The 27,911-nt window shown below is 35.9% G+C and overlaps 1 protein-coding gene across 3 annotated transcripts; it reads left to right on the top strand.

Annotated features, from left to right (window-relative positions):
* The first annotated feature begins 654 nt into the window (after positions 1 to 654).
* Positions 655 to 27,911, top strand: LOC114173054 (Phosphatidylinositol 3- and 4-kinase family protein with FAT domain-containing protein). Of its 3 annotated transcripts, none has more exons than XM_085670150.1 (35): positions 655 to 1,083; positions 2,001 to 2,716; positions 3,687 to 3,812; positions 3,899 to 3,984; positions 4,630 to 4,738; positions 5,593 to 5,688; positions 6,175 to 6,237; positions 6,326 to 6,385; positions 6,634 to 6,702; positions 8,348 to 8,429; positions 9,100 to 9,152; positions 9,248 to 9,313; positions 9,390 to 10,622; positions 11,037 to 12,029; positions 12,111 to 12,446; positions 13,420 to 13,675; positions 13,773 to 13,995; positions 14,078 to 14,465; positions 15,519 to 15,668; positions 15,747 to 15,968; positions 16,082 to 16,303; positions 17,930 to 18,577; positions 19,327 to 19,587; positions 19,668 to 20,015; positions 20,617 to 21,023; positions 21,099 to 21,528; positions 22,077 to 23,375; positions 23,687 to 23,956; positions 24,044 to 24,334; positions 24,417 to 24,905; positions 25,367 to 25,798; positions 25,960 to 26,238; positions 26,406 to 26,954; positions 27,059 to 27,268; positions 27,498 to 27,911. In XM_085670150.1, the coding sequence occupies exons 1-35, from the start codon at positions 1,026 to 1,028 to the stop codon at positions 27,615 to 27,617; spliced, it is 11,640 nt and encodes a 3,879-aa protein (XP_085526276.1). In that variant the 5' UTR covers positions 655 to 1,025; the 3' UTR covers positions 27,618 to 27,911. The 3 variants fall into 3 exon arrangements, with proteins under 3 accessions (XP_085526276.1, XP_027913060.1, XP_027913059.1); XM_028057259.2 differs by having other exon boundaries at positions 20,611 to 21,023; positions 23,696 to 23,956; XM_028057258.2 differs by having other exon boundaries at positions 20,611 to 21,023.

The following is a 27,911-nucleotide window of genomic DNA, read 5'->3' as shown; positions in this document are numbered from 1 at the left end:
AAATAATAATATACAAATTATTATTTAAGAAAATGGATTTAAAATTTATTTCTACAATTATTTTTTATAGATTTTAATTTTATTTTTGTAATTTCAATTTTATTTTAATATATTTTCACGGTTTAATTTAAATTTTTATCACATTTCTATACAAATATAAATTAATAATCATATATTTTTACCTATTAAAACACCCATCAATCATTAAAAACTCTTAAAAACATTTCTTAAGATTCCATCTTCCCCTTTCAAATATTTTAATCTAAATAACATCATAATTCTCTCTTTATCTCCTTATTTACTTACTCTTCCTCGTGTTTATTCCCTAGTCCAGACACTACTTAAAGTTTTTGAAAATTTATAAAATTGAAAGTGATAAAATTAATAAATTTGAAAAAATCAAATGATATAAAATACAAAATTTGAAATATAGCACATATTTAATTTGAAACTAAAAGTGAGTTCACATTCATCACTGATCTAACAACCAAATGTACAATTGTAATATTAAAATAATAAGATATATCAAAATAAAATTCATTAATAAAATTGATGACATTATACATAAGTTAAAAAAAAAAAAATTTTAAAGGGTAAAATTGTAAATGACACTTTTATAAAACGAAAGCTCTAGCCCGTCGAGTAAGTGCAATTCCCGGTGGTGCCGAGTCGAGTCCCGTAGAAGGACGAGAACACGACACTGGAAAGAGGAGGGAAATACTGTTCCTCAATGCTGCTTCTTAAGCCCTAACAACAAATTCTAAACTCTCTAACTCATAGTTACTGCAAATTCTTCTTTCTTTAACTCCTTCAATTCCCCTCAGTTTTGTTTAAAATCACTCTCTCCCAATTGCAAGAGTGAGGGGTCTGCTCTAGGTTGCTGGCAGAACCTTTGGATTAGCGTTACTTCATTGAACCCTAGAGATAGAATCGTAGCATAAGCGTCTTAGACTCGTTTCTCTCTCGCAAAATTGAACTAGGGTTCAAATCTTTTCTTATTTCCCTCTCCCTTCTACAGTACCAAAATGAGCCCTGTTCAGAATTTCGAACAACATTCTCGTCACCTCGTGGAGCCCGACATCCGTATGCTTTCTCTCTCGCTGCAACAATCATTATTTATCATTTTGTGTGCTATATTTACTGTTTGATTGCGGATTGAAATGAAAAAAGAAAGTTACGTGATGGCGGAAACTTAGACACTGGATGCTTTCACTCTCTGTTTTCGACTGTGGTTTTATTTCTTCTTATTTTCATGTTTTCTTGCAGTAGGAAAATGTATTCGAGCATGCATGTGTTGTATCGTAATTTAAGTGCTTTCAATTTTCTCTTCTGATATTTGGAGTTCATTTTCCCTTCTACAGTACCAAAATGGATTGGACTGTGCCGTTTTCTTTTATTGGCAGTTAAATGCCTTCAGTTTTTTTGTTTTGTCATTTGGTGCTTATTTTCATATTCTCTTGCAGTAGGAAAAAAGATTCGACTATGTCTGTGCCATATTTCATATTTTGGCCTTTAAGGACTTTCAGTTTTTGTCGTTTTGGCATCTGGAGCTTATGATGTTCTCTTGCAGTAGGAAGGGATTCAACCATGCCTCACGCCTCTGTTGTATTGGCATCTAATTGTTTTCTGTTGTCATCGATTTGATATTTGACACTTCTTTTCGTATTTTCTTGCAGTAGGAAAATGGATTCAATTCAACTATGCCTGTGTTGTACTGGCCTTTAAATACATCCATTTTTTCTTGTCTTGACATGTTGCGCACTTATTTTCATTTTCTGCTGCTATAGGAAAATGCATTCCAATATGCCTGTTGTACTGGCAATTAAGCGCTCTCAGTTTTTGTTGTTGGCATTTGGTGCTTACTTTCACGTTCTTTTGCAGTAGGAAATGGATTCAACTATACCTGTGTTTATTGGGATTTAAGTGCTTCCAGATTATTGTAGTTTTGACATTTAGCCCTTTCTTTTTCTTAAAAAATGTTTTTTCCTGGTTGAAAACAGCTATTCCATCGAGGCTGCAGATGGTGATGGAGGTTAGGGACAGTCTAGAGATTGCGCACACAGCTGAGTACTTGAATTTTCTGAAGTGCTACTTCAGGGCATTCTCGGCGATACTGCTACAAATTACGAAGCCACAGTTTGTGGACAATCCAGAGCACAAGCTTCGGAATATTGTAGTTGAGATATTGAATAGACTTCCACACAGTGAAGTTCTCCGCCCCTTTGTTCAGGACCTCTTGAAGGTTGCTATGCAAGTGCTTACCACTGATAATGAGGAGAATGGCCTAATTTGTATTCGTATAATCTTTGACCTTTTGAGGAACTTTAGGCCAACTCTAGAGAATGAGGTCCAGCCGTTTCTGGACTTTGTCTGCAAGATTTACCAAAATTTTAAACTGACTGTTAGCCATTTCTTTGATAACATGGCAATGACTGGGGAAGATGTCAAGCCCATGGAGACTTCACTATCTGATCAAGGTATAAACACCACCACTGCAACTGGTTCACAGCTTAATCCAAGTACACGCTCATTCAAGATAGTTACGGAGAGTCCGCTGGTGGTGATGTTTCTGTTTCAATTATACAGTCGTCTTGTGCAAGCCAATATTCCTCAATTATTGCCACTGATGGTTGCTGCTATATCAGTTCCTGGCCCAGAAAGGGTTCCTCCTCATTTGAAAACTCATTTCATTGAGCTCAAGGGTGCGCAGGTTAAGGTAGGTGTTTATGGTAATAATGAAGGCTGGGTAAATTTTTTTCCCTAGATTTTATTAATAATTATATTAGTAAGTTGAAATTTTAGTATTTGTAGTACTTAGAGGAATAGCACAACATATTTCAGTATAGCTTATGAGATATGTGATGACCGTCACCAACTACTTTTGGATTTTGAATTTTCAACACCTATCACATAACATAGGGAAGTAAAGCTGGTGTTTTACTTGCTCTCTGCTTTAATTTTTTTTTTCACTAATAATTAAAAAAGTGCCACCTTGTTTTCACCGTGTTCCGTGTTTTACAAACTCCTGGGAATGAAATGGTGAAGACAACCCTTTTTTTTGTCATTTCCTTCTAAACTAAAACAATGTGTCATTTTTGTAGTTATCAGTGAAAACATATTAATTGCATCAGAAAACAATGACCTCAAATATTTCCATTTATTGAAGGCATGGTAGAACATGTATGGCAAACTCTAAAGACTACATTTTCAAATGAAATAACCATAGTTGTTTCCTTAAATATCTAGCTGTTGTGTCATCCTTTTTTTGGTACCCTCTCAATTTTAATCTGCAGAATAGTTAAATTTTATTATTTACAAGTTAGGCAAGTGAAGTTATTGAAGAAAATTCTTTTACTCATAATTTTGCTGCTATTACCTTTTGCATCTCTTTGGTCCCTTGTTAATTTTGGAAGTCCTTTAAGATTTTCAACAATAGTGATTATGAGAAAAAGTGAGGTGAAAGACACACCTTGAGGATGGTCAATTTTGGCATTTGGTTCACCTGTGGGTGTGTATATATGTATGTATGTGTGTGTGTGTGTGTGTGTATATATATATATATATTCTATTTTATCATAGTTATTTTGGGGTGAACAATTGAGAATGAAAAGCCACGTTCATTGACTAATCCTTCTCCTGATGTAATATAATTATACACTCACTAGTTTATTTTTTTGTTATTGCAGACGGTTTCCTTTTTAACTTATTTATTGAAGAGCTATGCTGATTATATAAGGCCACATGAAGAAAGTATATGTAAAAGCATTGTAAATTTGCTTGTAACATGCTCTGATTCTGTATCCATTAGAAAGGTGATACTGATGTTACTCTTGTTTTTTTATTTTTTATTTTTTATTTCTCTGTTTCATTGATTTAAAGACAAAAATGTTGGATGCAGGAGCTATTGATATCTCTGAAACATGTCCTTGGAACAGATTTCAGGAGAGGTTTATTTCCTCTTATAGATACTCTACTGGAAGAAAGGTAACATGATGATGACCTATTCTGAGATCTTGATGCAGATACACTTTAGATGGAGTCCAAATAGGGGACTCCTGTCAGTACTATTTTACATGAAATATAAATAACTTTTAAGTGTCGAGTGGCTGTTAAGTTATGCCTACTATATTAGCTTAAATGTGACTTAAAAACTAATGTCATTATTATCCTGTCAAATTACATATTTATCCAGAGAACCTTTTGATGATTCTGTTTTCCTTTTTGAGGAAGTCAAAGTACAAACTAGATGGTCTTAAATTTTTCTGGAAATACACTTGTGTATTTGTTGAGTAAATAAGGATTAAACTGTATAAGCTGTACTTGCATCAGATAGTTATCTGTCAATTGTATTGAGAGTCATAATTTGTGTAGTTTATTATCCATGTTCCTGTAGCCTCTCAGATAATAGTTCTTAATTTGTGTTTCCAATATTAGATGTTTGAGATCCTAGATCAAAGTATAACTTTTGTGTTATGGGGAGAGGGTCTAAATGGATAAATCCATGTTTGTCAGGAAGTAGAATATTTTTAAAGGGAACTAGGAATTTAGAGTAGTCAGAGTAAATTAATCTGAACATCTATAGAACTCTGTTGAATGTTCTCTAATGTTGTAGATAATTCAAACTTTTAGGGTTCTAGTTGGGACTGGAAGGGCATGCTTTGAGACATTGAGACCCTTGGCTTATAGTCTTTTGGCAGAGATTGTACATCATGTTCGGCAAGATCTTTCCTTATCACAGGTATGATATTTTCTTCCACGTTGTTCAACTGAACATATGTTGGAAACTAAAAATTAAAGTTGACCAGCAGTATAGAAGGGAGGAGTAATTCAGCAAGCCAATATAATGTGGAGAATTTGGAACATTTATGTGTTTTTATGAAGAATAAAATAGAGAAGGTTTTTTGCTTCTGTGTAGTGAATGTGAATTTGTTGCGTTTAATTGGACAGGATGAATGTTTTGACGGATAATGTTTTATTGTTTTGAATGGAATAAAGTAGTGTTATGAGCGTTTTTGTGATGGTTAGGTAATGGCTATTTCAATGGGGGTCTCTGTTGGATATTGAGAAAGATTCAAAGCCTGGCCTTGTTGAATTGTTTTTTCTTTATAGGGTTTTGGATTTGAGTTTGAGTTTCATTTTTGATCATAACATCTGTTGGTCCAATTTTCCTTTATTCTACTCTTTAATTAAATTTCTCCTCATATATAGCTAATGTTTCACTAAGAAAGGGATGTACACTCCAATAGTGGGAATAATTAACAATTAATTTAGGGAAAAACAAGAAAGGAATATCAATTAGTTTAAAAATACAAAGAAGGTTTCTACATTTAATTTTAAACAAAAGAAAACAAGCAGGTGGATTTCTGGGGTTCTATAATGAAAAGCCGTGTCTCCTTGGAGTTCAATACATAGTTATTTTTTATACATTTGTTCCCTAATTTACACGGAATACTTCTGAACTACATAAAATGATTGTTCTATTATTTTTATAGTCTATAGAATTTGTGAGAAATTGTTTCTGCAAATATTTTTAACTGACTAGGTTTCTGCTAGACATGATCTTTTGCTAATTTGAATTCTCTATGGTTGCAGCTGTCGCGAATTATTTACTTATTCTCAAGTAATATGCATGATGCTTCTTTATCACTGAGCATCCACACCACTTGTGCTCGCTTGATGTTGAACCTGGTGCTTATCCTTTCTCTTAATAATATAGTTAATTTTATTCTCTGGTTTGATTTTCCAATTTCTGTCTTGATCTACTATTAGATCCAAGGGCTTTTGTAGAAGTACTACTATTAGGTGTGATGTTTATATTGAACTATTAAAACATAGGGTGCTGCCTTCTTTAACTTAGGAGTTCAGGGCCTGACTAACTGTTTCTCATGTAGTCTTGGTGTTTGGTTGTATTATCATTTTTATTTTTCGCCATGTTTTTTTTATTCTACTCTCTGGACTATTTATTTTTTTCTATATCTTGTAATTTCTTCTTATATAATACCTTCGTATGCTTGCTTCTAGAGTGTTTTTCTCTTAAAGTTGTTATTTATCCATCATTACTTCTAACATGACATACAAATTTTGATCTCTATTTCTGTCTTCTCCTTTGCTCAAAATTAGGATTTTCTATCCGATTAAATTCTTGAAATCTTCTTTTCTTTATATTTGGTATAGGTGGAACCAATTTTTGAGAAAGGGGTTGATCAGCAATCAACAGATGAAGCAAGGATTCTATTGGTCTGCTGCTTGATACTTGCTACAATTTGCAATTTTGTATTGTACTTCATTCACTTATCGCATTGACATTAATTGTGTTGTTTTGTAGGGCCGCATTCTGGATGCTTTTGTTGGGAAATTCAGTACTTTCAAACGGACGATTCCCCAGGTTACTTGAGTCAATTTATGATTCCATGTCATGTCTAACTATTGCCTCATTATAATTGTGCATAATTATAATGAGTTGGGTTACCACTTGAGCCCTTTTGCTCAGGTGGTTGATCAGTAATCTCTAATTTGCCTCACAATGTTTACAGTTAATTGCATTTTACTTTTCTTAATTTGAATCTGTGGGTAATTGTTACTGCATATCTTCATAATCTTTTAGTAATATGATTTGCTGCTATTTTTTTATAGCTTTTGGAGGAAGGTGAGGAAGGAAAGGATCGAGCTACCTTGAGATCAAAGCTTGAACTACCTGTGCAGGTTATCATAAAAGTTCTGTTTGTGATTTTGTTTCAGGCTATATAATGGTACTAAGATGTTTATCTTCACATTTGGAATGGTGTCAGGTTGTCATGATTTGCATTGTTTTGAGCTATGTTTGCATTTTTTTGGAAATAAACAAAGAAATATTACTCACTTGTAGAGAAAGGAAATAAATTTTGATGGTTAAATGTTATCCGTCTTGAATTACTTTTGAAATAAAGGAGAGACTTCTTATTCTTTTTTTTCAATTATAAGTGAATATTGGGGATTTAAATGAAGAGCTCATTCTTGTTTGTAAGAGCTGAGGACATGATGCTTAGAATATACCCTCAGATCTCTAATCTTGGGGGATATTTTACAAACAACATCAATTAAGCATTTCCATTTTTTCATGCTAGGCGGGGTTGGCTGCTTGTATCATACAAGTAAATCCTCAATTTTGTGCTAAAGATTTTATTTTTGGTCTCCTATTGGAATATTTTCAATTTAATGAACCTTCTTTACTGTTACTTCTATAGATATTCTCCATCTTGGGATCACAAAACTCTTTTATGTTATACAACAATTGTGCATGTGGTCTAAACATATAGGGAAGTGGGGAGGATGGAGAAGTCAATAAATCATAATGTGAAACTAGGAGGAAGTAAACACATGTTTGGTTATTTTCTCAATTGGGAATGAGGATATTTTTTCTAATTGATTAGAGACATTCTGACAGTAAGTTGAACATTTTGGTACATGAGCACATGCTATTGTTGTATTGCATGAACAATTGATGTTAGAATTACTACTGACTACCGAGTCCGTCGAGCCCCCTGAACCTTGTGAATAATGGGCCCAATTTTGAAACATATTTATGATCATTAAATATTGAGTCCAGTTCGGAAACCCACAGTCTGCAAACTTACTATTTTCCCTAATTTCGTAAAACCTATCCTACCTAACTCCCTCATTACAAATCTCACCTCACTCTCATCTTATTCCTCTGTGTGTGACTCAGACTGTGACAACACATGTATGCACCCACGACCATGATGCAACTGCCTTTCTTCCCTTGTGCCATGGCCATGGAACCATTGCTTCTCTCTCGCATTGCTCCTCATGCTACTATCTCTTACCTCCCTCATGCCATGACCTCACTAGTGCTATTGCCTCCCTTTGCTGTTGCCTTCCACCACTGTCTCTGACATCACATGACTCCTGCCATTTCTTTGTACTGTTGTTGCCTCTGTTGATATGTATGGTGTTGTTTATTAATTGTTAAAACTTATTGTGTATGAGATTTGACTTCCTCAAATAGATTTGGTCCTCCATTGCTGTTGATTTTTTCTATTATTGCGCCTGCAAAATGGTCTGTTATCCACAGGCTTTTGTGGAACATATGGGTTGTATAATTGATCATCTGTCCTCTTAGAGATTTGGTGAATATGTCAAGCAATTGTTCATTGGAGTTTACAAATCTTGTAGTGCTGTCTCTAGACTCCAGCTTTTCTCTTGTGAAATGACAATACATAATTGTTTTAGTTACGGTTTGATTAATATATGTTGAGTTGAAATACTACTACTATTGATGTTGTTTTTAATGATGGTTAGATCAACATATGTCTTTGGCTCTGTGTGATTTTGTCCTTTTTTTTTGCAGGCAGTTTTGGCTTTGCAGGTTCCTGTAGAGCATTCGAAGGAAGTAAATGATTGCAAACATTTGATAAAAACCTTAGTGATGGGTAATTTGTATCCTTAAACCTTCTGTTGCACATAAGGGTGATCATGGTTTGGGCTGAATGAGGATTGACAAAATGAATTCCAATGTGTTTAATTGTAACTGGGATGGATTAGATCTTTGCTGTTGAATTTTTTCAACTTATCTGACCTAAATCAACTTGATTAAATGGTTGGAATCTGATCAAGTCGTTGGATTGTCATATATACTCTTTTATTCTATTTATTTATTATGTTCTAGTTATTAAAATGAAATATTATAGAAAATAAACAGTGATAAAATTCGGTGTTATACACACATGCCCGTGACGTACACACATACACACACACACACATATATATATATATATATATCTTAATTTTTATAACCATTAATAATAAATCCAAATAAAATAGAAAAAATTAAACTAAGATTGCGCCTTCATTGGATGAAATTGAATGATCTTCTACCCAATTTGGTTGTCGGTCCTGTCAAGCTCTTTTTGATCCATTTTAATTTGAATATTCAAATGAACCTGTGTTTCTCTAGTTTGGATTGGTTTTTGTCAGATTTACTGATTGAATTTGGTCTGTTGTCAACCCTACTATTGCTTTTGACACCTTATTTTATGTCTGATAAACGTATGCATTTTTATTATATGTTTACACTTTTAATACTTTTTTTGCAACTTTCAGGAATGAAGACCATAATATGGAGCATCACCCATGCACATTCCCCTAGGCCTCAGGTAATGAAAATAATTTCTGCTTGTGGATTTTTTCCCGTCACTTAACACGTATTATTTCTCAAATATGAATTTTCTCTTTCCATGGATCATTACAGACTCTTGTCTCACCATCTTCCAATCTATCACCGCCTCAAGCATTAAGGGGCATGAGAGAAGATGAGGTACTGTAGATAGGCTTAACTTAAACATATGTGTTTTTAGGTTTAATGGCAAAGTTGACTTAAGGTTCTTGTGTAGGTATGCAAAGCTTCTGGTGTTTTAAAAAGTGGTGTTCATTGCTTAGCTCTTTTCAAGGAGAAGGATGAGGAGAGGGAAATGATGCATCTCTTCTCACAAATTTTGGCCATCATGGAACCTCGAGATCTGATGGATATGTTCTCTCTGTGTATGCCCGAGCTTTTTGATTGCATGATCTCCAATAATCAACTTGTCCATATATTCTCTACCCTTCTATCAGCCCCAAAAGTGTACCGGCCATTTGCAGATGTGCTTGTTAATTTTCTTGTGAGCGGCAAACTTGATGCCTTGAAGCAACCAGATTCACCTGCTGCAAAATTGGTTTTGCATCTCTTTCGATTTATATTTGGTGCTGTTACCAAAGCCCCAGCTGATTTTGAACGGATTTTGCAGCCTCATGCTCCTGTTATAATGGAATTTTGCATGAAAAATGCTACTGAAGTAGAAAAACCTCTTGGCTACATGCAGTTGCTTCGTACAATGTTCAAGGCACTTTCAGGGTGCAAATATGAACTTTTGCTCCGTGACTTGGTGCCCATGTTGCAGCCCTGCCTCAATATGCTGCTTGCTATGTTGGAAGGGCCAACTGCAGAAGACATGAGAGATCTTTTATTGGAGCTCTGCTTGACCTTACCCGCACGTTTAAGCTCTCTTTTACCGTACCTTTCTCGTCTTATGAAGCCTTTGGTATTATGTCTCAAGGGAAGTGATGAATTAGTGAGTCTTGGTTTAAGAACCCTTGAGTTTTGGGTTGATAGTTTAAATCCTGATTTTCTTGAACCCATTATGGCTAGTGTTATGTCGGAGGTGATTCTTGCCTTGTGGTCTCACTTAAGACCAGCTCCCTATCCCTGGGGTGCAAAAGCATTGCAGCTTCTTGGCAAATTAGGAGGCCGAAACAGACGATTTCTCAAAGAGCCTCTTGCACTTGAATGTAAGGAGAATCCTGAGCATGGGCTTCGCCTGATTTTGACATTTGAGCCTGCAACTCCATTCTTGGTGCCACTTGATCGATGCATAAATCTTGCTGTGGAAGCTGTAATGAACAAAAATTGTGGCATGGATGCTTTCTATCGGAAGCAAGCTCTAAAATTTCTTCGGGTGTGCCTGTCATCGCAGCTCAATTTGCCTGGAAGTGTTGCTGATGATGGATCTACGTCGAAGCAACTATCTGCATTGTTAGTTTCTACAGTTGATCAAACATCGCGGAGGTCTGAGTTAATGGATGTCAAGGTTAGTTTGTTATTAAGTACACTTAATATTGTGTAAAAATATGTGCTGACACTTTTGATAGATTTGTGTGACTAAATAACTCAGTTTACTGTATTCCTCTCTTCCATGATGGTCTAATTAAATTATAAAAATTCTGCTACTGTTGATTGCTTTTGTTTTTTTTTTTTTCTCCATCACATTATACTTATGTGGTTTCCTTTAGGTACTGTGTACTTAAATTGGTCTCTTATCTTTCCTAATATATACCGAGAGTACTTACATAAATTAGATGGGTCTATATGTAGTATAATGTTTCTGCAATAATATGTAATTGGTCTTTTATCCTTTCCAATATTTTACTGAGTACTTGTATAAGTTAGGTGGGTCTATACTGTGGCATATTATGTCAGCAAAAATATGACACTTCATTTTCAGGCTGACTTAGGTGTAAAGACAAAGACCCAACTTATGGCTGAGAAGTCTGTTTTTAAAATTCTTTTGATGACTGTCATTGCTGCCAATGGTGAGACAGATCTCACAGATCCCACCGATGATTTTGTTGTCAATATATGTCGCCATTTTGCAGTAATATTTCACATCGATTCTTCATCCAGCAATGTATCAGTAGCAGCACTTGGGGGTTCATCACTCTCAAATAACGTTCATGTTGGTTCTAGGCTAAAAAGCAATGCTTGTTCAAATTTGAAGGAGCTGGACCCCCTAATATTCTTGGATGCTTTAGTTGAAGTACTAGCAGATGAAAACAGGCTTCATGCCAAAGCTGCTCTTGGGGCTTTAAATGTGTTTGCGGAAACACTTGTATTTCTTGCTCGTTCAAAACATACCGATTTCATAATGTCCAGAGGGCCAGGTACACCTATGATCGTCTCTAGTCCATCAATGAATCCTGTATATTCTCCACCCCCTAGTGTTCGTGTACCTGTATTTGAACAACTATTGCCTCGTCTTCTGCACTGTTGCTATGGGCTTACATGGCAAGCTCAAATGGGTGGCGTCATGGGACTTGGTGCTTTGGTTGGAAAGGTCACCGTTGAGACTCTTTGCCTTTTTCAAGTAAGAATTGTGCGTGGTCTAATATATGTTCTTAAAAAGCTTCCCATATATGCTAGCAAGGAGCAGGAGGAGACAAGTCAAGTGCTTACTCAAGTTCTTCGAGTGGTAAATAATGTTGATGAAGCTAACAGTGAGGCACGAAAGCAGAGTTTTCAAGGGGTTGTTGATTTTCTTGCTCAAGAACTATTCAACCAGAATGCATCTATCACTGTGAGAAAGAATGTACAATCATGCCTGGCACTTTTAGCTAGCAGGACTGGTAGTGAGGTGTCAGAATTACTAGAGCCACTATATCAACCTTTTCTCCAGCCTCTTATTGTGCGATCACTCAAGTTGAAGACTGTTGATCAACAGGTACATGTTTTTTGCTGATGGTGGTTTATTTGATCTTTCTTTAGCTTTTATCTTTTTACTAGTTTATTATATCTTGTGTAGGTTGGAACAGTTACAGCATTGAATTTCTGTCTAGCATTGAGGCCACCTCTTCTCAAGTTGACACCGGAGTTAGTTAACTTCCTGCAAGAAGCCTTGCAAATAGCAGAATCTGATGACAATGCCTGGGTTGCTAAGTTTATCAACCCTAAAGTGATGACATCATTGACTAAACTTCGTACTGCTTGCATTGAGCTTCTTTGTACAACAATGGCATGGGCTGATTTTAAAACTCAAAACCACTCTGAGTTGCGTGCCAAGATTATTTCAATGTTTTTCAAGTCTTTAACCTGTCGAACTCCAGAAATTGTTGTTGTTGCAAAAGAGGGTCTGCGGCAGGTACAGTTAACTTTTATGATATATAACTTACACTTCTTCATTTGCTTGATTGTAACACATGTACAAATATATCCCTATTGATATGTCAACACCTGTAATTTGATAGAATATTTGAACTCTTCATGCATATGATCCATGATCATTTATGTCAATCATAATTATCAACCCCATATAGTGGAGCAGCCATACCCCAAAATGCTATAATTGGATAATGAATCCCTGGACGAATGCTATACTGAATATTTTCAATTCAAGTTAAATAATTTATGCAACACTAGTACACAAGCTAAAAAGTACAAATTATGGTGAGAATTTAAGAATTTTTGTCTATTCCCTATTTTCCTTATTCTCATGAATCTATGGGATCATAGATCATTAAGATTCACCAGAATTAAAGAGATTTTCTTTTGCCAATTCTAGGAATAGATAACTCACCTTTTACAAATCTGATGTTTCTCTTCTTTCCCTTATCCATTCATCCACATTCCTGCCTTCCTCCTCCTTACGTTGGTTAGGGGCTCAACATATGAAGCGCAGAGGCAGCTGCTGTGTGAAGGTCGCAGTTTCAGACATTTTTCTGACATCAACACCTACCCCACACTTGTTGACACTTTTGAAATCCTTCTAATTAATCTGACACTTCTAAACAACTTGCAAACTTGCCAACACTTCCATACGGATAGCAACACGTTAATATTTGAAAAAAAACTTTTTTAATCTTCAGAAAAGTCAGCTTAAAATGCCATATCATTTGCAGAAAGTTGTATTACTTTTTTTATTCAATGGTGCAAGACTACACTTTTTAAATCATTGGCATTACATAAGAACTAGGATTGTCAAGCCTAAGGTTCCATGTGACTGAGAATTATTGGAAACATCTGTGTGAATATTTGATTTAGTTTTGCATGCTATTAGTATTAGCACAGAATCATTTTTGAACCTCATTTACATCTTTGTCACCCTGTTTACCTAGGTTATTAATCAAAGGATGCCCAAAGAACTTCTACAAAGCAGCCTTAGGCCTATATTGGTGAATTTAGCACACACAAAAAACCTTAGTATGCCTCTTCTGCTTGGTCTTGCTCGCCTGCTTGAACTGTTATCGAACTGGTTTAATGTTACTTTGGGTGGAAAACTTCTAGAGCATCTCAAGAGGTGGTTAGAGCCTGAGAAGTTGGCACAAAGTCAGAAGTCGTGGAAGGCTGGTGAAGAACCAAAGATTGCTGCAGGTTTTACATCTATGGTTTAACCTATTTAATGCAAGTGTATCTAATTCAACTTCTAACAGATCATACTTGTGCTGATATGTCTTTTCTATTGTTGTAGCTATAATTGAGCTTTTTCATTTGCTTCCTCCCGCTGCCTCGAAGTTCCTTGATGAACTTGTAACATTGACAATTGATTTGGAAGGAGCTCTACCCCCAGGACAAGTATATAGCGAAATCAATAGTCCATATCGCCTTCCACTCACAAAGTTTTTAAATAGATATGCTTCCCTTGCAGTTGACTATTTTCTTGCTCGATTAAGTGAACCAAAGTATTTCAGGCGGTATGTTTTAGATTGCAGAACTTTAATTATATACGTCGTAAGATTGGATGCTTACGTTGTTTTTTTTTTACTGTAAATTTAGTTTCATGTATATAATTCGTTCAGAAGCTGGCCAACCATTAAGAGATGAACTTGCAAAATCACCACAAAAGATACTTGCAAGTGCATTCTCTGAATTTCTTCCCAAATCTGATGTGACAATGACTCCAGCTTCCACAAGTACACATACTACTTTATTAGGTGAAGAAAGTGTTGCACCGTCAAGTGATGCTTCTAATCCACCTGCTCCTCCACCCAGTGCAACATCTGATGCTTACTTTCAGGGACTAGCACTTATAAAAACACTGGTCAAATTAATCCCTGGTTGGTTACAAAGTAACCGTAGCGTGTTTGATACATTGGTACTTGTTTGGAAGTCACCTGCAAGAATATCCCGCTTGCAAAAGGAACAGGAGCTTAACCTAGTGCAAGTAAGTATAAAATGTTTTTAGTGTTGTATCATCATTATTGATTGTGGATTTTTTAATGATTTCTTGTTTCTATTATTCAACAATTGCATGAACTATTTCAATTTCATGGCATGTAAAGATATTTAGCAGTTTTAATTGTGTTATTGTTCTTTGCTTCTTATCTCATCAGATTTTGCCCTAAGTTAATTGTAATAGTGTAGAATAATAGGAGGATAGGCTCTGGATTTTCAATTCAGCATTGCAGATGCTGGTCATGCCAGTACCATTTGATTTTACAACATAACAGTTTGGAAAAGGGAATGATTAGTCATATTTATCCTTGAAAACTCATCCTCTTGATGCTATTTTCCGTCAATTAACTTGTCTGTTTCAGTCACTAACTTTCAATTTTTTTTTTCTTAAGCCATTTATTAACCCTCGGCTTTGCCTTATGGTTTTACGCATATTGGAGAAGTTGCCACTTCATTGCAGTCTACTGTTGAATTAGCTTTTGCATATTAAACGTTTGCTGCCTTGACCATATTGTTTGTATTGATATATTGGTTTTTTTCTAGATACCTTCACTTTGGACTTCATGAGGAATATTTATAGATTCGTGGCATATCTTTTTGTTTCATCTCCCACCCCTCTCCAATTATGTTTTAGCATCACCAATGCAATGTCATCACCTAACATTTTAGCCTTACTACTTAGTATATTGGAGCTCATTTTTCCTTGCAAACAATCTGAGGCTACGTACATTTACACTTTCATTTTTTATTGTGTTCTACAACTACATGCCATTAGAGAATTAATGTGGATACGGCATGCGTTACTCCTTTCACATTATCACTATTAGTATTGTTGCTTTGTTTTCTGTTGTGAAATTAGTATTCATGGTATTTTAAAGTTGGTCGGAGGCTGATTTTTGATTGATTTTGTTTTTCTTTTCTCATGGTTTGTCTAATCTATCATTTTATTCTTTTAGATAGTTTTTTAACTGCACATTCATTAATTTGACTTGTCTTTTAAGTGGCTGGTTAACTTGTTTTCATGGTCATTATGGTATCGCAGGTTAAAGAAAGCAAATGGCTTGTCAAATGCTTTCTTAATTACTTGAGACATGACAAAAACGAAGTGAATGTTCTCTTTGATATACTTACCATATTCTTATTTCACAGTCGGATTGACTACACATTCTTGAAGGAGTTTTACATTATTGAGGTACTTGATAATCGGTTTTGAAATTTCTGTTAATATCTGGGTTCCTTTATGTATTTTGAATTTTTTGGTGACTTTTAGGTTGCAGAAGGTTATCCTCCAGGCATGAAAAAGGCTCTTTTACTGCATTTTCTCAGCCTTTTCCAATCAAAACAACTTGGTCACGACCATTTGGTTACTGTGATGCAAATGCTTATTCTTCCTATGCTTGCACATGCCTTTCAAAATGGTCAAAGTTGGGAAGTTGTTGATCCTGGTATTATAAAGACAATTGTTGATAAACTTCTTGATCCTCCAGAGGAGGTATGACCTTATCATTTTTAATTTCTCATTTGGCCTTTTGTTGAAATCTTCATGATTCAGTTTTTGACATAGACGTATGATGTCTCACAATGCATAGTGTCCCTTTTCTGTAGGTTTCTGCTGAGTATGATGAGCCATTAAGAATAGAACTACTGCAGCTTGCCACCTTGCTTCTTAAATATCTTCAGAATGATCTTGTCCATCATAGGAAGGAACTGATAAAGTTTGGGTGGAATCATCTTAAGCGAGAAGACACAGCCAGCAAACAATGGGCATTTGTGAATGTTTGCCATTTCTTGGAGGCATATCAAGCCCCTGAAAAAATAATACTCCAGGTATGAAACATTGACTTCTTCTAAATGTTCCTTACTCATATAAGTATCTTGTAAACGTGAGCTGGTGGGAAACTGAAAGTAAATGAAAGAAAGTGGTGAAAAGTTCAAGAGAGCGGAGGGACAGATTTGAATTCGTATTGAGAGAATTATTGATCTGAAAAATATAATTGTCTCTACATGCACGGAACACCTATTTGTAGAGATGCTGAAAGGATTCCTGTAGCAAAGTTAGTTATAGATGTGAGGCTGTTACAATGCAATTTAATTAACATCTCTAAGAGTCTATTACAACCAAATGTAGTCAAAATCGAGATCTTAATCAGAATCAGAAAGGAAAGTATGGATAGTAAATAATTGTAGGACAGATTGTAAGATACTATAAAATTTATAAAATTCATATGTGCACGCACAAGATCATTGTATCTCACTCAACTGATAATTGAACATAAATTCAAAATGACAAATAAAAACAATACAATAAACATAAAACAGAAGTCAATAGGTGTAAACACCCCATCCTAGTTACATAACACTAACTCCTTCCTAGTTTACAAAACAGTAAACCAATAGCTCCATCTTATTTCCAAACAGCAATTATATCCTAGTTACAACACAAATCCTTATACAATAACATCATAACAACCTTCAACTCCATCGTTTCTAGTTCCATGTCCTCCTCAACTTGGATAGGAACCAAGTTTTCATCCAAATCCAAGTTTTCCTCTTCCATGAACTACTCATCATCATACGAATTGGTTTTCTTGTTCACTTGTTAGCTAATCTTGAATTAGCCTCCCAAAAACAACATTCACTGTGCTTTGCTACAGCCTATTCCTTCTCTTTGTGAACCTAAACATATGCAATGATAAATATGGTAAGCAAGTAGTAGACTAACGATTCTATTCTAGAGATATACTTTAATTAATATTAACTTATCACCTCTGAAGAACTCCAATTATGCTCACTTCTTGAGAAGCTACATGTGAAGCTAAATAACATAAACTCATGCAAAATGAATTCAATTATTAGAAAGTGGACTTTAAGCCTAACTCGCAGATGAAACTATATGCTTAAGAAAAATCTCGCTAGGATAGGCTTTTTAACTATGTTTTTAATACCATGTTAGTAGTGGATTTTAAGCTTAACTCAATCCCACATTAACTAGAGATATGGCAATTTCATAATATATAATTAGGGTGCAAACCTCATCTTACAAGCCGATTTTATGGAGTTGAGTTAGATTTAAAATCTATTTCTTAACATCAATAAACAAAAGAAGCTCATGCACAATGAATTCAATAAACAATAAAAGCTCATGCAGAATGAACTCAAGAAACAACAGGATCTCATGCAGAATGAATTATTTTTTTACACAAGTGAATACAACCAAGAACAAAAATTTATTTGGAGTGAATTACATGAATGGCAGATTTTTGGAGTTTTGAATGCTCATCACCTGATTTGCACCAATCTGTGTATGTCTTTAAACTAATTGATCTAGTGGCCTAGGAGCAACCAAAATATTGAGACCAAATTGAATGAAATAAAGAAATGATAGGACTAAAATGGTAATTAATAAAAAAATAACGTTTATATCCATACCTTGACTCTGATTTGCAACTGCAGGTTTTTGTTGCACTTCTCAGGACTTGCCAACCGGAAAATAAAATGTTGGTCAAGCAAGCTCTTGACATTCTAATGCCAGCACTGCCACGACGTTTGCCCCTTGGTGATTCTCGAATGCCCATATGGATAAGATACACCAAGAAAATCCTTGTCGAAGAAGGTCATTCAATTCCCAATCTTATTCACATATTCCAACTTATTGTCCGGCATTCCGATCTCTTCTATAGCTGCAGAGCACAGTTTGTTCCTCAGATGGTGAATTCTCTTAGCCGGCTTGGATTGCCTTATAATACCACAGCAGAAAACAGAAGACTCGCCATTGAGCTTGCTGGATTAGTTGTTAACTGGGAGAGGCAAAGACAAAATGAGATGAAAGTTGTTACCGATTCTGATGCACCCAACCAGATCAATGATGTCTTTAATCCTAGCTCAGCTGATTCTAAGCGATCTGTGGATGGGTCTACATTTCCTGAAGATGCAACTAAGCGAGTGAAAGCTGAACCTGGCCTTCAATCCATGTGTGTCATGTCACCTGGTGGTCCTTCATCAATACCTAACATTGAAACCCCGGGATCTGGCAGTCAACCTGATGAAGAATTTAAACCAAATGCTGCAATGGAGGAAATGATTATCAACTTTCTTATCAGAGTGAGGCTTACTTCTAACCTGCTTTCTTACGTTTTGTATGGTGATGATGCAATTTGGCTAATTCAATGCAAGATAAGTTAACATCTTGGAAACACACTTTCCAATATTTGATGTTGTGATATTGAAATTGTGGTTGCTTTCCCTTATGATTATCATCTTTATGGATTAAAGGTTCAAAGGATAACTTATTAGTTTGCCTAATCACGGACACTTCTAAGTTGTAGCTGGCTGTGTATTGTACATAGTGTAGTACCTGCCCGCCATGAAGTTGTGTAGACACTGAATAATTTCAGCGGAGTTTTAATAATTTACTTTTATTTCTTTATTTAAGGCCATTACAACTTGGATACAATGATAATTAGATAGCTTTAAGATTTTATCATGTTTACTGTGACTTCTACTCATTTTTAAAATATTTATTCCAACATTCTCTCCTTTTATTAAAGATTTATGTAGTTTAGTTTAATTTTATGTTACTCTATAACTGTGACATGTACTGAATAAAATTTTACCAAATTTTTTGTGACCTGAGTTATATTTGTGCTTCTTAATCATAGTCATCTGTCCTTTGATGTCCAGAAATGACATGTATGTATATGAATGAAAGTGACTGACACAGAGTACTTTCATTCCAAGGCCAAAATAGGTTTGCTTGTTGAAAAGATTCTCAATGCATTCGAAACAACTCTTAAAACATTCTGTTTTTAATAAGGATGTTATTGATGATTACCTCTTATTTGTGTGATTAGGTTGCTCTGGTCATAGAACCAAAGGACAAAGAGGCAAGTGCCATGTACAAACAAGCTCTGGAGCTACTTTCACAAGCTTTGGAGGTGTGGCCGAATGCTAACGTAAAATTTAATTATTTGGAAAAGCTTCTGAGCAGTATACAGCCATCTCAAGCAAAGGATCCATCCACTGCACTGGCACAGGGTTTGGATGTTATGAACAAAGTGTTAGAGAAACAACCTCACTTGTTCATAAGAAATAACATTAATCAGATTTCTCAAGTGGGTCTAACATTATATTGTTTTTTTTTTGTTTCATTTCCTCTGATTCAGTTTTGATATTTATTGTATTTTTCTTCCAGATTCTTGAACCATGTTTCAAGCATAAGCTGTTAGATGCTGGCAAATCTTTTTGCTCACTGTTGAGGATGATTTTTGTTGCTTTTCCTCAAGAAGCAACTACCACACCTGCAGATGTTAAGTTATTGTACCAGAAGCTTGATGATTTGATACAGAAGCATGCTACCACTGTCACAGCTCCTCAAACAGCGAGTGATGATAATAATGCTAGTTCAATTAGTTTCTTATTGCTTGTCATAAAAACCTTGACAGAGGTACAAAGGAACTTTGTTGATCCTTTAATTTTGGTTCGCATTCTTCAACGGCTGCAACGAGATATGGGTTCAGCAGCAGGGCCTCATTTAAGACAAGTATGTTGGTTTTCCTTTTGAATTAATAATATTCTATTAAGTTTCAGGTATAGAATGGATTTCTGTATTAAAGTAGAAATCATTGTAAGAACAAACTAAATACTTAGAACTTAGTGGGAAAATATGCATCATGATAAATCGGTCTGCACATGCATGATTTAAATTGTTTTTTTTATCTAATTTTTTTAACCTCACTCGGTAAAAGCTTATGATAATGACTATAAACTTGCTAATTTTTATCCAGATTGAAGTAGTTGTGTTTGTGTCAGTTCCTCTATTTTTCTTTTGGATACATTGAAGTTTTATTTATTTATATTGTTAATATGCTGCTTGACAATTAAATTCCGTGGTGTAATGTAGCAAGACCTACTCTGCAGCCTTGATTTTTATTTGGTAAGGTGCTTTATAGACATGGTTATAAAACAAAGGTCGTTTGGACTTCTTTCTAGTATTAAATCAAATCTATCCAACCATTCTAGTGTGATTAACATATATTTTGTCTTGTTGATTGCGTTATTTGTTTTTTAAATCTATTAGAAGTTCGTGTGATCTGGTTTTATGTTTCATGTTTTGATAAATTTTCATACATTATAAGGGTCAGAGAACAGATCCAGATTCAGCAGTCACGTCTTCTCGTCAAGGTGCTGATGTTGGAGCAGTTATTTCAAATGTAAAATCAATTTTGAAACTTATCACTGATAGAGTGATGATTGTTTCTGAGTGCAAGCGGTCTGTGTCTCAAATATTGAATGCTTTACTCTCGGAGAAAGCAATTGATGCTAGTGTACTTCTTTGCATTCTTGATGTGGTTAAAGGGTGGATTGAAGATGACTTCTGTAAACAAGGAACTCCAATCACGCCAGGTTCCTTTCTCACCCCCAAGGAGATAGTTTCTTTTCTTCAAAAGCTGTCACAAGTTGACAAGCAAAATTTCACACCAGTTGCTCTAGAAGAGTGGGACAGGAAATATCTTGAACTTCTATATGGGATTTGTGCAGATTCAAATAAGTAAGTTATTCATCTTAAGTTTATCTGTGCTATGCTTGAAATGTATTCTGTCTTATTTTTTTAAATGATTTCCAGATACCCTTTACCTTTGCGTCAAGAGATTTTTCAGAAGGTGGAAAGGTTATATATGCTTGGTTTACGAGCCAAAGATCCGGAAGTTAGGATGAAATTTTTCTCTCTCTATCACGAGTCTCTTGGAAAAACTCTTTTTACCAGACTTCAATTTATCATCCAAATTCAAGACTGGGGGGCTTTGAGTGATGTCTTCTGGCTCAAGCAAGGCCTTGATCTTCTCCTGGCAATATTGGTTGAGGATAAACCTATTACACTAGCTCCAAATTCTGCCAGAGTTCAACCCCTTTTCGTTTCAGGTTCTATTATGGAATTGAGTGGGATGCCACATAAGGTTAATGATGTACTTGAAGGATCCGAGGATGCTCCTCTAACACTGGAGACCCTTGTGCATAAGCATGCCCAGTTTCTTAACAGCATGAGCAAACTCCAGGTTACTGAATGTTTAATCGCTTAAGTACTACTATAAAACTGAAAGAGGACTCACAGCTGTATATATAGGCATCGCTTACTGACTGCTATATAAAGACTTAAAGCTGTACTAAGTAGCTCACTAATAAATCTACATCTGTACAAAGAGACTTACTAGCTGTCCAAAGAGGTTTACATGTAATACTTATATAAACTTTATAAACTAACTTGTTTCTACTAACATACTGAATGTTTAATCACTTAAGTACTTCTTTACTCTCTTAATTAAAGTTGTACATTTAGAGTTTTATTGCTCTGGTTATTGTATTGCATCATGAAGTTTCATGATATGGTAGTGGCACAGTATTTCTTATGTGTAAAACTTCTTGTGTTTGTTAAAAACGTTAAAATGATTGAGAGTTTTTTTGGCCTTATACTTTGGATTTGTCAAATTGAGGACTACAGACCTATCACTGTTTTATGTCACACATTGTAAATTTGTAAGTATCTGATGTGCCTAGTTATTGGCAAATACTTCATAATCTCACACAATGATAAAATTTCTTCCAGGTGGTTGATCTATTAATTCCCTTGAGAGAGCTAGCCCACACAGATGCTAACGTTGCATACCATTTGTGGGTACTGGTATTTCCAATTGTCTGGGTTACATTGCATAAAGAAGAACAGGTAACACTTGCAAAACCAATGATTAATCTTTTGTCTAAAGATTACCACAAGAAGCAGCAAGCCAACAGACCAAATGTAGTACAAGCTCTATTAGAAGGGCTTCAGTTGAGCCATCCTCAACCCAGAATGCCAAGCGAGCTTATTAAATATATTGGAAAAACTTATAATGCATGGCACATTGCACTAGCTTTGTTGGAAAGTCATGTTATGTTGTTCCCTAATGATTCCAAATGCTCCGAGTCTCTGGCTGAGCTCTATCGTTTGCTCAATGAAGAGGATATGAGATGTGGGCTGTGGAAGAAGAGATCGGTCACTGCAGAAACCCGGGCTGGCCTTTCTCTTGTTCAGCATGGCTATTGGCATCGTGCCCAAAGTCTCTTCTATCAAGCCATGGTGAAGGCAACTCAAGGAACTTATAATAACACTGTGCCTAAGGCTGAGATGTGTCTATGGGAAGAGCAGTGGTTATACTGTGCTAGTCAACTGAGTCAATGGGAAGCACTTGCAGACTTTGGTAAGAGTGTTGAGAATTACGAAATTCTGCTTGACAGTCTTTGGAAATTGCCTGACTGGACATATATGAAGGAGCATGTCATTCCCAAAGCTCAAGTGGAAGAAACTCCAAAGCTTCGTCTAATTCAAGCATACTTTGCTCTTCATGATAAAAATACAAATGGTGTGGGGGATGCTGAGAATATGGTAGGTAAAGCTGTTGATCTTGCTCTAGAACAATGGTGGCAGCTGCCTGAAATGTCTGTTCATTCCAGAATTCCTCTTCTGCAGCAATTCCAACAAATAGTTGAAGTTCAAGAGTCAGCTAGGATTCTAATAGATATTTCCAATGGAAATAAACTCTCAGGAAATTCGGTGGTTGGTGTGCAAGGGAACCTTTATGCTGATCTGAAGGACATCCTTGAGACATGGAGACTTAGAACCCCAAATGAATGGGATAATATGTCTGTTTGGTATGATTTGCTTCAGTGGAGGAATGAAATGTACAACTCTGTCATTGATGCTTTCAAAGATTTTGGTGCCACAAATTCAGCACTTCATCATCTAGGTTACCGTGACAAAGCCTGGACTGTAAACAGGCTTGCTCACATTGCTCGTAAGCAAGGCCTTTTTGATGTCTGTGTCACCATACTTGAAAAATTATACGGCCATTCAACTATGGAAGTGCAGGTAGGATATCTGGTCATCTGTAGTGAGGATTATCTGATTTTTTTCATTATCTGTACATTTTTAATTATGAGCCTAACCATTGGGGGTCGCTTTACATTTTGTTCTGATCATTTTGACATAAAAACCATCTGGCAAGTTCAGTTTTTTTTATTAATCTGTATGTTATTTGTACATAATAGGAGTTCTTAATAATTTTATATGTACAGCATTAACATACCTTTTTTTATTTTCACAGTACGTTTTATTTGACTGTATTGAACTCTGAAATTTGAGAACTTGTGTAGATTTTATCTGATATGCTCTTTGTCAAGTATTTACAGGAAGCGTTTGTTAAGATTACCGAACAAGCAAAGGCATACCTAGAAAGTAAGGGAGAACTTACAAGTGGTATTAATCTGATCAACAGCACTAATCTAGAGTATTTTCCTGCAAAGCATAAGGCTGAAATTTTCCGTCTGAAAGGGGATTTCTTGTTAAAATTGAATGATTCCGAGTCTACTAATGTTGCTTATTCAAATGCCATTAGTCTTTTCAAAAACTTGCCTAAAGGATGGATAAGCTGGGGAGACTACTGTGATATGGTAATTAGTATCTGTTTTTCACGTTATTTTCTATGACTGATCTAGTATTAACTAAGTTTTGTACTGTCTGTCATCTACTTCAAATAGGCTTACAGAGAAACTCATGAAGAGATTTGGTTGGAATATGCTGTCAGCTGCTTTTTGCAAGGTATAAAATTTGGTGTGTCCAATTCAAGAAGCCATCTTGCTCGTGTGCTTTATCTTCTTAGCTTTGATACTTCTAATGAGCCTGTTGGAAGGGCATTTGATAAGTACTATGAACAAATACCACATTGGGTTTGGCTCTCTTGGATTCCACAGCTCTTACTCTCTCTTCAGAGGACCGAAGCTCCTCACTGTAAACTTGTTCTTATGAAGATTGCAACGTTGTATCCTCAGGTGAGTGTTTCCATAATTGCATTTGTTTATTGCACATTATGTTGATCCTAAATTATTACAAGTTTCTTCTCCTGAATTTCAGGCTCTGTATTATTGGTTACGCACATACTTACTGGAACGACGTGATGTGGCGAATAAATCTGAACTTGGTAGGATTGCAATGGCTCAACAAAGAACACAACAGAGTGTTTCTGGTACTAGTACTGGTTCTCTTGGTGGGTTGGCTGATGGAAATGCAAGAGTACAGGGTCCAGGAGGGAGTAACTTGCCATCTGATATTCAAGCTCACCAAGGCTCCCAGCCTGCAAGTGGAATTGGATCTCATGATGGTGGAAACTCACACGGGCAAGAACCTGAAAGGTCTACAAGTGTAGAAAGCAACATGCACAATGGAAATGACCAACCTTTGCAGCAAGGTTCTGCAAACCTCAATGAAGGTAGTCAAAACACTTTAAGACGTGCTGCTGGTGCTTTAGGTTTTGTGGCTTCAGCTGCGAGTGCTTTTGATGCTGCAAAAGATATAATGGAGGCACTTAGGGGCAAGCATGCTAATTTGGCTAGTGAACTCGAGGTCATCATCTTCCACACTTTTTAAGTTGTTTTTCTTTGTTTAACGTCTATGCTATTCAACCTCACCATCTTCATTCACCCTTTCTTCCTGTTGCATGCGTAAAACCATTGCTGCTAGCACTTAGGAATAGCGATGAGATAATTATACACATTTATTGAATGGAGCTATTAATCAATGTAGCAAAGTAAACATAAAGGAGTACACCATGGACAAAGTCACATGAAAAAGGACAGTAGATAATTTTTATATACTTGGATTTGTAGCAAAATTGTCTACTTGTTTGGTACTTCCTGGAAGCTCGTCTTTCATGTTTATGTGGATTGAACTAGCACAGGAGTTAAAACGATTTTTATACAACTATGTTGTGAATTGTGCCATTGTATCTGAAACTAAAATCTGCATTACATGTTGCGTAAACTAGATGTTACTTGGATTATTATAACAAAATCTTTATTTCACAGATCTTGCTAACAGAAATTGGTTCAAGGTTTGTCACTCTTCCTGAAGAGAGACTTCTGGCAGTGGTTAATGCTTTGCTTCATCGCTGCTATAAATATCCAACAGCTACAACCGCTGAAGTTCCTCAGTCTCTCAAGAAAGAACTCTCTGGTGTTTGTAGAGCTTGCTTTTCTGCTGACGCTGTGAATAAGCATGTTGATTTTGTGAGGGAGTACAAACAGGATTTCGAACGAGATCTTGATCCAGAAAGCACTGCCACTTTTCCATCTACCCTCTCTCAATTGACTGAGCGGTTGAAACACTGGAAAAATGTTCTTCAAAGCAATGTTGAGGATCGGTTTCCAGCAGTATTAAAGCTGGAAGAAGAAAGCAAGGTATTGCGGGACTTCCATGTCATTGATGTTGAAGTTCCAGGGCAATATTTCACTGATCAGGTAACTGATTCTGAATTGTTTATTTCCAAAAAGTTGCCAAAGTTTGAATTTTTGTCGCACTACAATATATTACAGAATTGATATTTCATTAAACTAACCCCGAGTTTACCCGGGGGAGTGTTTGGTGCATCCCATACTGATTCCTATTTATTTTGTTCCAGGAAATTGCACCAGATCATACTGTTAAGTTGGATAGGGTTGCGGCAGATATTCCAATTGTGCGGAGGCATGGTAGCAGTTTTCGCCGTTTGACACTAATTGGTTCTGATGGCTCCCAACGTCATTTTATTGTTCAGACATCTTTGACTCCCAATGCTAGAAGTGATGAGCGCATATTGCAGCTTTTCCGTGTGATGAACCAAATGTTTGAGAAGCACAAGGAATCAAGACGCCGTCACATATGCATTCACACACCCATAATTATTCCTGTTTGGTCTCAGGTTAAATTAATTTTCCTAGTTCATTATTGTATCTTTTCACTAATTTTTAGATTGATGGAACCATGGTCTTGATTGCAACCAAGAAAGACTATCAACTCAAGACAACAATTGAAACTTTTACCTGCCTAAAGTATCCTCTAATTTTACATGAATTTTTGTATGGACAGGTTCGCATGGTGGAAGATGATTTGATGTATAGTACTTTCCTTGAGGTCTATGAGAATCATTGTGCAAGGAATGACCGTGAGGCAGATCTTCCAATAACCTATTTCAAGGAGCAGTTGAACCAAGCTATCTCCGGCCAAATCTCACCAGAAGCTGTTGTTGATCTTCGTCTGCAAGCCTATAATGAGATAACGAAAAATCTTGTTAATGACAACATTTTTTCACAGTATATGTATAAAACACTACCGAGTGGCAACCATAGTTGGGCTTTCAAGAAGCAATTTGCCGTCCAGTTAGCCCTTTCAAGTTTCATGTCTTTTATGCTACAAATTGGTGGGAGGTCTCCGAATAAGATTTTGTTTGCAAAGAACACTGGAAAAATATTCCAAACTGATTTTCATCCTGCATATGATGCAAATGGGTTGATTGAGTTTAACGAACCAGTCCCATTTAGACTGACAAGGAATATGCAAGCCTTCTTCTCCCATGGCGTGGAAGGCCTAATCGTATCTTCAATGTGTGCAGCTGCGCAGGCTGTGGCTTCACCTAAGGTAAGAACTGAGCGTCCATACATAAACTTGAATTCTCTTCAATATTTTGATGTTACTTCAATGCAATACTTCCAAATTGATCTGTTAAATTATTGGTATTACAGCAAAGTCAGCACCTGTGGCATCATCTAGCTATGTTTTTCCGCGATGAGCTACTGTCTTGGTCTTGGAGAAGGCCCCTTGGGATGCCCATGGCCTCTATGGCTGCAGGTGGTACCATGAGCCCAGTTGACTTCAAGCAGAAAGTTATCACAAATGTGGAACATGTTATTACGAGGGTTAAGGGAATCGCTCCTCAAAATTTTTCTGAAGAGGTAGCAAGCAACTAAACAAAATTGCGTTCTCTTCTGAGTGTTCTGAAATTACTTTTCCTTTCATTTAATTTAGTTAGAAATTCCACTACAATTGATGTTCTGGAACGTAGTATTTAAAATACTTTTTGAGAATTTTTAACTATATCTATCCCAAGTTTCTACCTATTTAGTGTTATTTTATGCTGCCTGCTATTTTAATTTATAGTATTTACGTTTTTTTTTTATGTAGGAGGAGAATGTTATGGATCCACCACAACCTGTGCAGAGGGGTGTTACTGAATTGGTTGAAGCTGCCTTGAACCCTAGGAACTTGTGCATGATGGATCCAACGTGGCATCCCTGGTTTTAAGTTCTGATGGTAGTCTTCTTTTCTTGAAAAGTAACAGCACTGTAAATATGTGTACATATTCCAGATTTGTAGAGCTGTGATAGCTATTATGTTGAATCCAATTGTTAAATGACTATATATTAGGTCTCATTTTTCTTCTGCTATAGGTTAGAGCTATACACAGTAGAGTATTAGTTACAGGAGCATGATGAGGTACCCACATGTATAATTAAGTGGTCATTGATTTGTAGAAGACATTTGTATACATCTGTGAATCATTGAGTAAATGACTGTTTAAAATGTGTTCAGAATTAA

This window comes from Vigna unguiculata, chromosome 2 (genome assembly GCF_037176805.1).
Source record: "Vigna unguiculata cultivar grain cowpea cultivar isolate G323 ecotype 2 chromosome 2, ASM3717680v1, whole genome shotgun sequence".
Taxonomy (NCBI): Eukaryota; Viridiplantae; Streptophyta; class Magnoliopsida; order Fabales; family Fabaceae; genus Vigna; species Vigna unguiculata.
Note: the sequence above shows the minus strand (reverse complement) of the source record. Positions and strands in the feature narration are given on the sequence as shown.